At 51.8% G+C, this 15,442-nt stretch overlaps 1 protein-coding gene across 21 annotated transcripts in view; it reads left to right on the top strand.

Annotated features, from left to right (window-relative positions):
• Positions 1 to 1,454: 1,454 nt before the first annotated feature.
• Positions 1,455 to 15,442, top strand: part of NPHS1 (NPHS1 adhesion molecule, nephrin) — a 67,370-nt gene continuing 53,382 nt past the window's right edge. For 16 of the 21 annotated variants that reach the window (XR_014940221.1, XR_014940224.1, XR_014940222.1 and 13 more), the window contains exons 1-2: positions 8,810 to 12,983; positions 14,757 to 14,936. Coding sequence is in view for 11 of the 21 variants with exons in the window: in XM_085530936.1 (XP_085387062.1) it covers positions 12,716 to 12,983; positions 14,757 to 14,936 (448 nt within the window). In the remaining 10 variants the exon portion in view is untranslated. The other 5 variants (XM_085530938.1, XM_085530937.1, XM_085530940.1 and 2 more) reach the window with 5 other exon arrangements.

Below are 15,442 nucleotides of genomic sequence, written 5' to 3'. Positions count from 1 at the left end.
GAAGGGCGGAAGTGGAGGGTACGAGGCAGAAGTGAGGGGTTACGGGCGCCGCCATCTTGGGAGGGGTTGGGGGCGGTAGTGAAGTGTACGAGGCGGAAGTGGAGGGCTATAGGCGGAAGTGGGGGGCTATGGGCGCCGCCATGTTGTGAGGAGTGGGGGGCGGAAGTGGAGGGTTGTGGACGTCGCCATCTTGAGGCGAAGAGGGAGGGAGCGGAAAGGGAGGAGTCTGAGGCGGAAGTGGATGATGGAAACGGAAGTGGGGGGGAGTGGGGGAGGAGAGACCGAGGGTGGAAGTGGAGGGATGTGGGAGCAATGGGGTCTATGGGGTTATAGGGACAATAGGGGTAATGGGATCAAAGAATCAATGGGATCAATGGGGACAATGGGGGTAATGGGGTCAATGGGGTTATGGGGTTAGTGGGGACAATGGGGGTAATGGGGACAATGGGGGTAATGGGGTCAATGGGGGTAATGGGGACATTGGGGTCAATGGGGACAATGGGGTCAATGGGGGTAATGGGGACAATGGGGTTAATGGGGTCAATGGGGGTAATGGGGTCAATGGTGGTAATGGGATCAAAGGATCAATGGGATCAATGGGGTCGATGGGGACAATGGGGGTAATGGGGTCAATGGGGTTATGGGGTTAGTGGGGACAATGGGGGTAATGGGATCAATGGGGTTATGGGATCAATGGGATCAAAGGGTCAATGGGGACAATGGGGTTAATGGGGACATTGGGGGTAATGGGGACAATGGGGGTAATGGGGTCAATGGAGGTAATGGGGGTAATGGGGTCAATGGGGGTAATGGGGACATTGGGGTCAATGGGGACAATGGGGTCAATGGGGGTAATGGGGTCAATAGGGACAATGGGGGCAGTGTGGACAATGGTAGCAATGGGGGTAATGGGATCAATGGGGTTATGGGATCAATGGCGTTGTGGGATCAATGGGGTTAATGGGGTTATGGGGTCAATGAGTTTAATGGGGGCAATGTGGACTATGGTGGCAATGGGGTCAATGGGGGTAATGGGGACAATGGGGATAATGGGGACAATGGGGTCAATGGGGGTAATGGGGTCTTTGGGGGCAATGGGATCAATGGGGACAATGGGGGCAATAGGGACATTGGTGTCAATGGGGTCAATGGGGGTAATGGGGGCAATGGGGGTAATGGGGGCAATGGGGGTAATGGGGAGGTTGGAGACAATGATGGTGATGGGGACAATAGGGTTATGGTGTCAATGGGGGCAATGGGGTCAATGGGGGTAATGGGATCAATGGGGTTGTGGGATCAATGGGGTCAATGGGGTTATGGGGTCAATGAGTTTAATGGGGGCAATGTGGACTATGGTGGCAATGGGGTCAATGGGGGTAATGGGGACAATGGGGGTAATGGGGGCAATGGGGTCAATGGGGTTATGGGGACAATGGGGTTAATGGGGTCAATGGGGACAATGGGGGTAATGGGGGCAATGGGGTCAATGGGTGCCATTATGGTGTTCTCATTGGGGTCAATGGGGCCATGGGGTGCAGTTATGGGTCCCCATTGTTTTCAATGGGGCCATGGGGTGCAGTTATGGGGTCCCCATTGTTTTCAATGGGGCCATGGGGTGCAGTTATGGGTCCCCATTGTTTCCAATGGGGCCATGGGGTGCAGTTATGGGTCCCCATTAAGTTCAATGGGGCCATGGGGTGCAGTTATGGGTCCCCATTGTTTTCAATGGGGCCATGGGGTGCAGTTATGGGTCCCCATTGTTTTCAATGGGGCCATGGGGTGCAGTTATGGGTCCCTATGTTCCCTATGGCCCCATATCCCCCCTCCCCCCCCATTTCCCTCCAGCTGTTCCACATCCCGTCCTCTCCCCCCCCCGCATTCCCCACATTCCACATCAGCCAATCAGCATCGAGAACGCACTTCGGGTGGGGGAGGGGCTGTGGGGGGGTGGGGGTAATATCCCCCCCCCCCCCCATAAGCTCCGCCCCCTTCCCAGCCCCCCCAACCCTTAAAACCCATTAAAATCCCATTAGTTTGGCTACTGGACGGAATGGAGGCAACTGGGGGAACTTGGGGGGGGGGGGGGCAATAAATTGGGATGGGGGGGTAATTAGGGCCTGGGGGGGGCAAATATAGGGGATGGGTGGGGTAGATGGGGGGGCTGGAGGGGTAATTAAGGGGGTAAATAGGGACTGGGGGGGGATTAAGGGGGCAATTAGGGGCTGGGGGGGCATAAAAAGAGCTGGGGGGGCAATTAGGGGCTGGGGGGCTAATTAAGGGGGTAAATAGGGGCTGGGGGGGATTAAGGGGGCAATTAGAGACTGGGGGGGCATAAAAAAAGGGCTGGGGGGACAATTAGGGGCTGGGGGGGGAAATAAGGGGGCAATTAGGGGCTGGGGGGTAAATAAGGGGGCAATTAGGGGCTGGGGCAGATATGGGGGATTGGGGGGGACATAGGGGGCAATTGGGGGCAGATCTGGGGGGGGTAAATGGAAGGTGTGAGGCAGATATGGGGACTGGGGGGGGGTGGGCAAATAGGAGCTGGGGGGCAGATATGGGGGGCAATTAGGGGCTGGGGGGGTAATTAAGGGGGTAAATAGGGGCTGGGGGTGGCAATTATTGGGTATGGGGGGCAGATGTGGGGGCTGGGGGGGCAAATAGGAGCTGGGGGGCAAATATGGGGGGCAATTAGGGGCTGGGGGGGATTAAGGGGGCAATTAGGGGCTGGGGGGGTAAATAAGGGGGTAAATAGGGGCTGAGTGGGATTAAGGGGGCAATTAGAGACTGTGGGGGGCATAAAGAGGGATGGGGGGCAATTAGGGGCTGGGGGTGGAAATAAGGGGGCAATTAGGGGCTGGGGGGGTAAATAAGGGGGTAAATAGGGGCTGGGGGGGGATTAAGGGGGCAATTAGAGACTGGGGGGGCATAAAAAGGGCTGGGGGGACAATTAGGGGCTGGGGGGCATTAAGGGGTCAATTAGGGGCTGGGGGGGGTAAATAAGGGGGCAAATAAGGGCTGGGGGGGTAAATAAGGGGGTAAATAGGGGCTGGGGGGGTAAATAAGGGGGCAAATAAGGGCTGGGGGGGTAAATAAGGGGGTAAATAGGGGCTGCGGGGGGAGTTAAGGGGGCAAATAGGGGTCGGGGGGGTAAATAAGGGGGCAATTAGGGCCTGAGGGGGGCAAATATAGGGTATGGGGGGGCAGATGTGGGGGCTGGGGGGCAATTGGGGACAGATGTGGGGGGGTAAATGGAAGGTGTGGGGCAGATATGGGGACTGGGGGGATGCAAATAGGAGCTGGGGGGCAGATATGGGGGGCAATTAGGGGTTGGGGGGTAATTAAGGGGGTAAATAGGGGCTGGGGGGGATTAAGGCGGCAATTAGGGGCTGGGGGGGTAATTAAGGGGGCAATAAGAGACTGTGGGGGGCATAAAGAGGGATGAGGGAGCAATAAGGGACTGGGGGGGTAATTAAGGGGGCAAATAGGGGCTGGGGGGGTAAATAAGGGGGTAAATAGGGGCTGGGGGGGTAAATAAGGGGGCAAATAGGGGCTGGGGGGGTAAATAAGGGGCAAATAGGGGCTGGGGGGGTAAATAAGGGGGTAAATAGGGGATGGGGGGGTAATTAAGGGGGTAAATAGGGGCTGGGGGGGATTAAGGGGGCAATTAGTGACTGTTGGGGGCATAAAAAGGGCTGGGGGGGCAAATAGGGGCTGGGGGGGGCAAAGAAGGGGGCAATTAGGACATGGGGGGGTATAAAGAGGGATGGGGGGCAATAAGGGCCTGGGGGGGGTAAATAAGGGGGCAATTAGGGGCTGAGGGGGTAATTAATGGGGTAAATAGGGGCTGGGGGGGATTAAGGGGGCAATTAGAGACTGGGGGGGCATAAAGAGGGATGGGGGGACAATTAGGGGCTGGGGGGGGAAATAAGGGGGCAAATAGGGGCTGGGGGGGTAATTAAGGGGGTAAATAGGGGCTGGGGGGGGAAATAAGGGGGCAATTAGGGGCTGGGGGGGTAATTAAGGGGGCAATTAGGGGCTGGGGGGGAGATTAAGAGGGTAAATAGGGGCTGGGGGGGTAATTAAGGGGGCAATTAGGGGCTGGGGGGGTAATTAAGGGGGTAAATAGGGGCTGGGGGGGTAAATAAGGGGGTAAATAGGGGCTGGGGGGGTAAATAATGGGGTAATTAGGGGTTGGGGCAGATATGGGGGATTGGTGGGGACATAGGGGGCAATTGGGGGCACGTCTGTGGGGGTAAATGGAAGGTGTGGGGCAGATATGGGGATTTGGGGGGGCAAATAGGAGCTGGGGGGCAATTAGGGGCTGGGGGGGTAATTAAGGGGGCAATTAGGGGCTGATGTGGGGCAATTATAGAGTATGGTGGGCAGATGTGGGGGCTGGGGGGGCAAATAGGAGCTGGGGGGCAAATATGGGGGGCAATTAGGGGCTGGGGGGGATTAAGGGGGCAATTAGGGGCTGGGGGGGTAAATAAGGGGGTAAATAGGGGCTGAGTGGGATTAAGGGGGCAATTAGAGACTGTGGGGGGCATAAAGAGGGATGGGGGGCAATTAGGGGCTGGGGGTGGAAATAAGGGGGCAATTAGGGGCTGGGGGGGTAAATAAGGGGGTAAATAGGGGCTGGGGGGGGATTAAGGGGGCAATTAGAGACTGGGGGGGCATAAAAAGGGCTGGGGGGACAATTAGGGGCTGGGGGGCATTAAGGGGTCAATTAGGGGCTGGGGGGGGTAAATAAGGGGGCAAATAAGGGCTGGGGGGGTAAATAAGGGGGTAAATAGGGGCTGGGGGGGTAAATAAGGGGGCAAATAAGGGCTGGGGGGGTAAATAAGGGGGTAAATAGGAGCTGCGGGGGGAGTTAAGGGGGCAAATAGGGGTCGGGGGGGTAAATAAGGGGGCAATTAGGGCCTGAGGGGGGCAAATATAGGGTATGGGGGGGCAGATGTGGGGGCTGGGGGGCAATTGGGGACAGATGTGGGGGGGTAAATGGAAGGTGTGGGGCAGATATGGGGACTGGGGGGATGCAAATAGGAGCTGGGGGGCAGATATGGGGGGCAATTAGGGGTTGGGGGGATAATTAAGGGGGTAAATAGGGGCTGGGGGGGATTAAGGCGGCAATTAGGGGCTGGGGGGGTAATTAAGGGGGCAATAAAAGACTGTGGGGGGCATAAAGAGGGATGAGGGAGCAATAAGGGACTGGGGGGGTAATTAAGGGGGCAAATAGGGGCTGGGGGGGTAAATAAGGGGGTAAATAGGGGCTGGGGGGGTAAATAAGGGGGCAAATAGGGGCTGGGGGGGTAAATAAGGGGGTAAATAGGGGATGGGGGGGTAATTAAGGGGGTAAATATGGGCTGGGGGGGATTAAGGGGGCAATTAGTGACTGTGGGGGGCATAAAAAGGGCTGGGGGGGCAAATAGGGGCTGGGGGGGGCAAAGAAGGGGGCAATTAGGACATGGGGGGGTATAAAGAGGGATGGGGGGCAATAAGGGCCTGGGGGGGGTAAATAAGGGGGCAATTAGGGGCTGAGGGGGTAATTAATGGGGTAAATAGGGGCTGGGGGGGATTAAGGGGGCAATTAGAGACTGGGGGGGCATAAAGAGGGATGGGGGGACAATTAGGGGCTGGGGGGGGAAATAAGGGGGCAATTAGGGGCTGGGGGGGTAATTAAGGGGGTAAATAGGGGCTGGGGGGGGAAATAAGGGGGCAATTAGGGGCTGGGGGGGTAATTAAGGGGGCAATTAGGGGCTGGGGGGGAGATTAAGAGGGTAAATAGGGGCTGGGGGGGTAATTAAGGGGGCAATTAGGGGCTGGGGGGGTAATTAAGGGGGTAAATAGGGGCTGGGGGGGTAAATAAGGGGGTAAATAGGGGCTGGGGGGGTAAATAATGGGGTAATTAGGGGTTGGGGCAGATATGGGGGATTGGTGGGGACATAGGGGGCAATTGGGGGCACGTCTGTGGGGGTAAATGGAAGGTGTGGGGCAGATATGGGGATTTGGGGGGGCAAATAGGAGCTGGGGGGCAATTAGGGGCTGGGGGGGTAATTAAGGGGGCAATTAGGGGCTGATGTGGGGCAATTATAGAGTATGGTGGGCAGATGTGGGGGCTGGGGGGGCAAATAGGAGCTGGGGGGCAAATATGGGGGGCAATTAGGGGCTGGGGGGGATTAAGGGGGCAATTAGGGGCTGGGGGGGTAAATAAGGGGGTAAATAGGGGCTGAGTGGGATTAAGGGGGCAATTAGAGACTGTGGGGGGCATAAAGAGGGATGGGGGGCAATTAGGGGCTGGGGGTGGAAATAAGGGGGCAATTAGGGGCTGGGGGGGTAAATAAGGGGGTAAATAGGGGCTGGGGGGGGATTAAGGGGGCAATTAGAGACTGGGGGGGCATAAAAAGGGCTGGGGGGACAATTAGGGGCTGGGGGGCATTAAGGGGTCAATTAGGGGCTGGGGGGGGTAAATAAGGGGGCAAATAAGGGCTGGGGGGGTAAATAAGGGGGTAAATAGGGGCTGGGGGGGTAAATAAGGGGGCAAATAAGGGCTGGGGGGGTAAATAAGGGGGCAAATAGGGGCTGGGGGGGTAAATAAGGGGGTAAATAGGGGATGGGGGGTAAATAAGGGGGCAAATAGGGGCTGGGGGGGATTAAGGGGGCAATTAGTGACTGTGGGGGGCATAAAAAGGGCTGGGGGGGCAAATAGGGGCTGGGGGGGGCAAAGAAGGGGGCAATTAGGACATGGGGGGGTATAAAGAGGGATGGGGGGCAATAAGGGCCTGGGGGGGGTAAATAAGGGGGCAATTAGGGGCTGAGGGGGTAATTAATGGGGTAAATAGGGGCTGGGGGGGATTAAGGGGGCAATTAGAGACTGGGGGGGCATAAAGAGGGATGGGGGGACAATTAGGGGCTGGGGGGGGAAATAAGGGGGCAATTAGGGGCTGGGGGGGTAATTAAGGGGGTAAATAGGGGCTGGGGGGGGAAATAAGGGGGCAATTAGGGGCTGGGGGGGTAATTAAGGGGGCAATTAGGGGCTGGGGGGGAGATTAAGAGGGTAAATAGGGGCTGGGGGGGTAATTAAGGGGGCAATTAGGGGCTGGGGGGGTAATTAAGGGGGTAAATAGGGGCTGGGGGGGTAAATAAGGGGGTAAATAGGGGCTGGGGGGGTAAATAATGGGGTAATTAGGGGTTGGGGCAGATATGGGGGATTGGTGGGGACATAGGGGCAATTGGGGGCACGTCTGTGGGGGTAAATGGAAGGTGTGGGGCAGATATGGGGATTTGGGGGGGCAAATAGGAGCTGGGGGGCAATTAGGGGCTGGGGGGGTAATTAAGGGGGCAATTAGGGGCTGATGTGGGGCAATTATAGAGTATGGTGGGCAGATGTGGGGGCTGGGGGGGCAAATAGGAGCTGGGGGGCAAATATGGGGGGCAATTAGGGGCTGGGGGGGATTAAGGGGGCAATTAGGGGCTGGGGGGGTAAATAAGGGGGTAAATAGGGGCTGAGTGGGATTAAGGGGGCAATTAGAGACTGTGGGGGGCATAAAGAGGGATGGGGGGCAATTAGGGGCTGGGGGTGGAAATAAGGGGGCAATTAGGGGCTGGGGGGGTAAATAAGGGGGTAAATAGGGGCTGGGGGGGGATTAAGGGGGCAATTAGAGACTGGGGGGGCATAAAAAGGGCTGGGGGGACAATTAGGGGCTGGGGGGCATTAAGGGGTCAATTAGGGGCTGGGGGGGGTAAATAAGGGGGCAAATAAGGGCTGGGGGGGTAAATAAGGGGGTAAATAGGGGCTGGGGGGGTAAATAAGGGGGCAAATAAGGGCTGGGGGGGTAAATAAGGGGGTAAATAGGAGCTGCGGGGGGAGTTAAGGGGGCAAATAGGGGTCGGGGGGGGAAATAAGGGGGCAATTAGGGCCTGAGGGGGGCAAATATAGGGTATGGGGGGGCAGATGTGGGGGCTGGGGGGCAATTGGGGACAGATGTGGGGGGGTAAATGGAAGGTGTGGGGCAGATATGGGGACTGGGGGGATGCAAATAGGAGCTGGGGGGCAGATATGGGGGGCAATTAGGGGCTGGGGGGTAATTAAGGGGGTAAATAGGGGCTGGGGGGGTAATTAAGGGGGCAATAAAAGACTGTGGGGGGCATAAAGAGGGATGAGGGAGCAATAAGGGACTGGGGGGGTAATTAAGGGGGCAAATAGGGGCTGGGGGGGATTAAGGCGGCAATTAGGGGCCATTTTGGGTCATTTTATGGGATGGAAATGGGGGAACTGGGTCTTTTTGGGGTAATTTAATGGGATTTTGGGTCATTTTGGGTCATTTTATGGGATTTTGAGTCAATTTTGGGGTCATTTTTGGGGTAATTTTATGGGATTTTGTGTCATTTTGGGCGAAATTTGGGTCATTTTGGGTCAATTTATGGGATTTTGGGTCAATTTTGGGTCATTTTATGGGATTTTGGACTGAATTTGGTGAAATTTGGGTCTTTTGGGGGCATTTTATGGGATTTTGGGTCATTTTCGGTGTCAATGGGATTTGGGGTCATTTTGGGTGAAATTTGGGTAATTTTGGGTCAATTTATGGGATTTTGGGTCGTTTTGGGGTTATTTGATGGGATTTGGGGTCATTTTATGGCATTTTGGGGTTGAATTTGGTGAAATTTGGGTCTTTTTGGGGTCATTTTATGGGATTTTGAGTCAATTTTGGGGTCATTTTATGGGATTTTGGGTCATTTTATGGGATTTTGTGATGGAATTGGGGGAAAATTGGGTCATTTTGGGTAGTTTTATGGGATTTTGAAGGTAATTTGGGGGAAATTTGGGCCATTTTGGGTCATTTTATGGGATGGAAATGGGGGAAACTGGGTATTTTTGGGGTAGTTTAATGGGATTTGGGGTCATTTTGGAACATTTTATGGGATTTTGGGGTTGAATTTGGGGTCATTTTATGGGATTTTGGGTCATTCTTGGGGTCATTTTTGGGGTAATATGGGATTTTGTGTCACTTTGGGCGACATTTGGGTCATTTTGGGGTCATTTTATGGGATTTTGGGTCGTTTTGGGGTTATTTGATGGGATTTTGATGGGATTTTGGGGCATTTTATGGGATTTTGGGTCATTTTTTGGGGCATTTTATGGGATTTTGGGTCATTTAATTGGATTTTGAGTCATTTTGGGGCCATGTTCTGGGATTTGGGGTCATTTTTTGGGTCATTTTATGGGATTTTGAATCAATTTTAGGGTAATTTTATGGGTTTTTGGGTCATTCTTGGGGTCATTTTTTGGGGTAATTTTATGGGATTTTGTCATTTTGGGCAAAATTTGGGTCATTTTGGGTCAATTTATGGGATTTTGGGTCAATTTTGGGGGTCATTTTATGGGATTTGGGGAGATTTGGGCGAAATTTGGGTCGTTTTGGGGTCATTTTATGGGATTTTGGGTCATTTTATGGGATTTTGTGATGGAATTGGGGGAAATTTGGGCCACTTTGGGTCATTTTATGGGATGGAAATGGTGGAAACTGGATATTTTTAGGGTAGTTTAATGGGATTTTGGGTCATTTGGGGTCATTTTATGGCATTTTGGGGTTGAATTTGGTGAAATTTGGGTCTTTTGGGGGTAATTTTATGGGATTTTGAGTCAATGTTGGGGTAATTTTATGGGATTTTGTGTCATTTTGGACAAAATTTGGGTCATTTGGGGGTCAATTTATGGGATTTTGGGTCAATTTTGGGGTCACTTTATGGGATTTGGGGAGTTTTGGGAGAAATTTGGGTCATTTTGGGGTCATTTTATGGGATTTTGTGATGGAATTGGGGGAAATTTGGGTCGTTTTGGGTCATTTTATGGGATTTTGGGGTTGAATTTGGTGAAATTTGGGGTTTTTTTGGGTCATTTTATGGGATTTTGGGTCATTCTTGGGGTCATTTTTGGGGTAATTTTATGGAATTTTGTGTCATTTTGGGCGAAATTTGGGTCATTTTGGATCAATTTATGGGATTTTGGGTCAATTTTTTGGGTCATTTTATGGGATTTGGGGAGATTTGGGCGAAATTTGGGGTTTTTTGGGGTCATCTTATGGGATTTTGTGATGGAATTGGGGGAAATTTGGGTCATTTTGGGTCATTTTATGGGATGGAAATGGGGGAAATTGGGTCTTTTTGGGGTAGTTTAATGGGATTTTGGGTCATTTTGGGTCATTTTATGGGATTTTGGGGTTGAATTTGGTGAAATTTGGGTTTTTTGGGGTCAATTTATGGGATCTTGAGTCAATTTTGGGGTCAATTTATGGGATTTTGGGTCATTCTTGGGGTCATTTTTGGGGTAATTTTATGGGATTTTGGGTCATTTGGGGCAAAATTTGGGTCATTTTGGGGTCATTTTATGGGATTTTGGGTCATTTTATGGGATTTTGTGATGGAATTGGGGGAAAATTGGGCCATTTTCGGTCATTTTATGGGATGGAAATGGGGGAAACTGGGTCTTTTTGGGGTCATTTAATGGGATTTTGGGTCATTTTGGGTCATTTTATGGGATTTTGAGTCAATTTTGGGGTCATTTTATGGGATTTTGGCTCATTCTTGGGGTCATTTTTGGGGTAATTTTATGGGATTTTGTGTCATTTGGGGCGAAATTTGGGTCATTTTGGGGTCAATTTATGGGATTTTGGGTCAATTTAGGGTCAGTTTATGGGATTTTGTGATGGAATTGGGGGAAATTTGGGTCATTTGGGGTCATTTTATGGGATTTGGGGTCATTTTGGGGTCAATTTTGGGGGATTTTGGGTCATTTTGGGGGTAATTCGGGTCATTTTTGTGTCATTTTATGGGATTTTGGGTCACTTTTTAGGGGTAATTTTATGGTATTTTGGGTCATTTGGGGTCATTTTATGGGATTTTGGGCTGAATTTGGTGAAATTTGGGTCTTTTGGGGGCATTTTATGGGATTTTGGGTCATTTTCGGTGTCAATTAATGGGATTTTGGGTCGTTTTGGGGTTATTTGATGGGATTTTGATGGGATTTGGGGGCATTTTATGGGATTTTGGGGTTGAATTTGGTGAAATTTGGGTTTTTTGGGGTCATTTTATGGGATTTTGTGATGGAATTGGGGGAAATTTGGGTCATTTTGGGGTCAATTTATGGGATTTGGGGTCATTTTGGGGTTACTTTATGGGATTTTGGGGTTGAATTTGGTGAAATTTGGGTCTTTTTAGGGTCATTTTATGGGATTTTGAGTCAATTTTGGGGTCATTTTATGGGATTTTGAGTCATTTTTAGGATCATTTTATGGGATTTGGGGAGTTTGGGGCAAAATTTGGGTCGTTTTGGGGTCATTTTATGGGATTTTGTGATGGAATTGGGGGAAATTTGGGCCATTTTGGGTCATTTTATGGGATGGAAATGGGGGAAACTGGGTCTTTTTGGGGTAATTTAATGGGATTTTGGGTCATTTTGGGTCATTTTATGGGATTTTGAGTCAATTTTGGGTCATTTTATGGGATTTTGGGTTGAATTTGGTGAGATTTGGGTCTTTTTGGGGTCATTTTATGGGATTTTGAGTCATTTTTGGGGTCATTTTATGGGATTTGGGGAGTTTTGGGCGAAATTTGGGTCGTTTTGGGGTCATTTTATGGGATTTTGGGTCATTGTATGGTCTTTTGTGATGGAATTGGGGGAAATTTGGGTCATTTTGGGTCATTTTATGGGATTTTGGGTTGAATTTGGTGAAATTTGGGTCTTTTTGGGGTCATTTTATGGGATTTTGAGTCAATTTTGGGGTAATTTTATGGGATTTTGTGTCATTTGGGGCAAAATTTGGGTCATTTTGGGGTCAATTTATGGGATTTTGGGTCATTTGGGGTCATTTTATGGGATTTTGGGCTGAATTTGGTGAAATTTGGGTCTTTTGGGGGCATTTTATGGGATTTTGGGTCATTTTCGGTGTCAATTAATGGGATTTTGGGAGATTTGGGTGAAATTTGGGTCTTTTGGGGGTCAATTTATGGGATTTTGGGTCGTTTTGGGGTTATTTGATGGGATTTTGATGGGATTTTGGGGCATTTCATGGGATTTTGGGTCATTTTTGGGGTCATTTTATGGGATTTTTGGGTCATTTAATTGGATTTTGAGTCATTTTGGGGCCATATTCTGGGATTTTGGGTCATTTTTGGGGTCATTTTATGAGCTTTTGGGGTTGAATTGGGGATAATTTGATTCAGTTTCGGGTCATTTTATGGGATTTTGGGTCATTTTGGGTCATTCTATGGGATTTGGGGTCATTTTGGGGTCATTCTATGGGATCTTGGGTTATTTTAGGGTCAATTTATGGGATTTTGGATTGAAATGATGGAAATCTGTGTTCTTTTCAGGTCATTTTATGGGATTTTGAGTCATTATTGGGGTCATTTTTGGGGTCATTTTATGGGATTTTTGGGACATTTTGGGGACAATTTATGGGATTTTGAGGGTAATTTGGGGGAAATCTGGGTCATTTTATGGGATTTGGGGTCATTTTGGGGGGAAATTGGTTCTTACTGAGGTCATTTTATGGGATTTTGGGTCATTTTTGAGGTCAATTTATTGGATTTTGGATCATTTTGGGGGAAATCTGGGACATTTTTGTGTCATTTTATGGGATTTGGGGTCATTTTGGGGTCATTTTATGGGATTTTGGGGTTGAATTGGGGATAATTTGGGTTATTTTGGTGTAATTCTATGGGATTTTGGGTCATTTTGGTGTCAATTTATGGGATTTTGGGTCATTTTGGGGGAAATTTGGGTCATTTTGTGTCATTTTATGATATTTTGGGTCATTTGGGGTCATTTTATGGGATTTTGGCTCATTTTTGCGGTCAATTTATGGGATTTTGGCTCATTTTGGGGTTATTTGCTGGGATTTATGGCCATTTTGGGCTCATTTTATGGCATTTTGGGGTTCCTTTCTTTCAGCTGCTCCTGGCTCTGTTGCTGGCGGGAGTCAAAGGTGAGAAGGGGGCGAGGCCTAAAGGGGCCTGGAAGGGAACTGGGGGATACTGGGGGGGACTGGGATGGACTGGGAGGGAATGGGGTGGAAATGGGGGGGAAATGGGGGATACTGGGAGGGAATGGGAGGAACTGGGAGGGATTGGAGGGGAAATAGGGGGTACTGGGAGGGACTGGGAGGGAAATGGGGGATACTGGGGGATACTGGGGGATACTGGGGGATACTGGGGGGGACTGGGAGGGATTGGGGGGGAATGGGAGGAGAAATGGGGTATACTGGGATGGACTGGGAGGGACTGGGAGGGACTGGAGGGGAAATGGGGGATACTGGGAGGGACTGGGATGGGATTGGGATGGGATTGGGGGATACTGGGAGGGGATATGGGGGATACTGGGGCATACTGGGGGATACTGGGACAGACTGGGAGGGACTGGGAGAGACTGGGAGAGGAATAGGGATTACTGGGATGAAAATGAGGGATACTGGGATGGACTGGGAGGGACTGGAGGGGAAATGGGGGATACTGGGAGGGACTGGGAGGGACTGGGAGGGAATGGAGGGGATATGGGGGTTACTGGGAGGGAAATGGGGTGATACTGGGATGAACTGGGGGGGAACTGGGAGGAGAAACGGGGTATACTGGGAGGGACTGGGATGGGCTGGAGGGGTAATGGGGGATACTGGGAGGGACTGGGATGGACTGGGAGGGATTGGAGGGGAAATGGGGGGTACTGGGAGGGACTGGGATAGACTGGGTGGGAAATGGGGATACTGGGAGATACTGGGAGGGAAAGGGAGGGTCTGGAAGGGAACTGGGGGATACTGGGAGTTACTGGGATGGACTGGGAGGGAATGGGAGGGAAATGGGGGATACTGGGAGGGACTGGGATGGGATTGGGAGAGACTGGGAGAGGAATAGGGATTACTGGGATGAAAATGAGGGATACTGGGATGGACTGGGAGGGACTGGAGGGAAATGGGGATACTGGGAGATAATGGGATGGAATGGGGGGGACTGGAGGAGTAATCAGGGATACTGGGAGGGACTGGGATGGACTGGGAGAGTCTGGAAGGGAACTGGGGGATACTGGGAGTTACTGGGATGGAATGGGGGGGACTGGAGGGGATATGGGGGATACTGGGAGGGAAATGGGGTGATACTGGGATGAACTGGGGGGGAACTGGGAGGAGAAATGGGGGATACTGGGAGGGACTGGGATAGACTGGAGGGGAAATGGGGGATACTGGGAGGGACTGGGATGGACTGGGAGGGACTGGGAGGGAAATGGTGGATCCTGGGAGGGACTGGGAGGGAATGAGAGGGAAATGGGGGATACTGGGGGATACTGGGAGGGAACTGGGAGGGATTGGGGCAGATGCGGGGGGATGAACTGTGGAGCGCTGGGCCATACTGGGAAGGAACTGGGGGAGACTGGGAGTGAATGGGGCGGCTCAGGGGGCGTGGCCACGGGTAAAGGGGGCGTGGCCAGGGGTAAAGGGGGCGTGGCCAGGGGGTAAAGGGGCGTGACCACGGATAAAAGGGGCGTGGTCATGAGTAAAGGGGGCGTGGCCTGGGGCAAGGAGGGGTGGCCACGGGCAAAAGGGGGCGTGGCCACGGGTAAAAGGGGGCGTGGTCAGGGGTAAAACGGGGCGTGGCCACGGGCAAAAGGGGGCGTGACCAGGGGCAAAAGGGGCGTGGTCAGTGGTTAAAAGGGGCGTGGCCATGGTAAAAGGGGGCGTGTCCTCAGTTAAGCCCCGCCCCTTTTCCCACAGCAGCCCCGCCCTTCCTGGAGGAGCCGACCAATGGCAGCGTGGTGTTGGGGAAGGGGGCGGAGCTTCGCTGCGCCGTGCGAGGGGGCGTGGCCGTCCAATGGGCGCGGGGAGGGCTGCTATTGGGTGGGCTGCCAAGCCCCGCCCACCCGCGATACCGATTGGTCGGAGAGAAAGGGAAAGGTGAGGAGGGGGCGGGGCTAAAGGAAAGGGTGCGCTGTGATTGGGTGGGGGACGAGGGGGCGTGGCCAGTGGGGAAGGGGGCGTGGCCACAGAGGGGGTGAGCTGTGATTGGATGACACAGGGGGCGTGGCTTAGTTGGTAATGAAGGGGGTTAATTAGGATGAATGGGGTTAATTAGGATGAGGGAAGGGTGGGGTTAATTAGGAAGTATGGGGTTAATTAGCGTAGATGGGGTTAATTAGGATGGGGGAAGGGTGGAGTTAATTAGGAAGTATGGGGGTTTAATTAGGGTGGATGGAGTTAATTAGGATGGATAGGGTTAATTAGGACGGGGGAAGGGTGGGGTTAATTAGGAAGTATGGGGTTAATTAGGAAGAATAGGGTTAATTAGGAAGAATAGGGTTATTAAGAAGGGTGGGGTTAATTAGGGTGGATGGGGTTAATTAGGATGAGGGAAGGGTGGGGTTAATTAGGAAGAATTGGGTTAATTAGGGTGGATGGGGTTA

The sequence above is a fragment of the Coturnix japonica genome, unplaced genomic scaffold (assembly GCF_054131305.1).
Source record: "Coturnix japonica strain WE unplaced genomic scaffold, WE-NBRP24 Scf039, whole genome shotgun sequence".
Lineage (NCBI taxonomy): Eukaryota > Metazoa > Chordata > Aves > Galliformes > Phasianidae > Coturnix > Coturnix japonica.
Note: the sequence above shows the minus strand (reverse complement) of the source record. Positions and strands in the feature narration are given on the sequence as shown.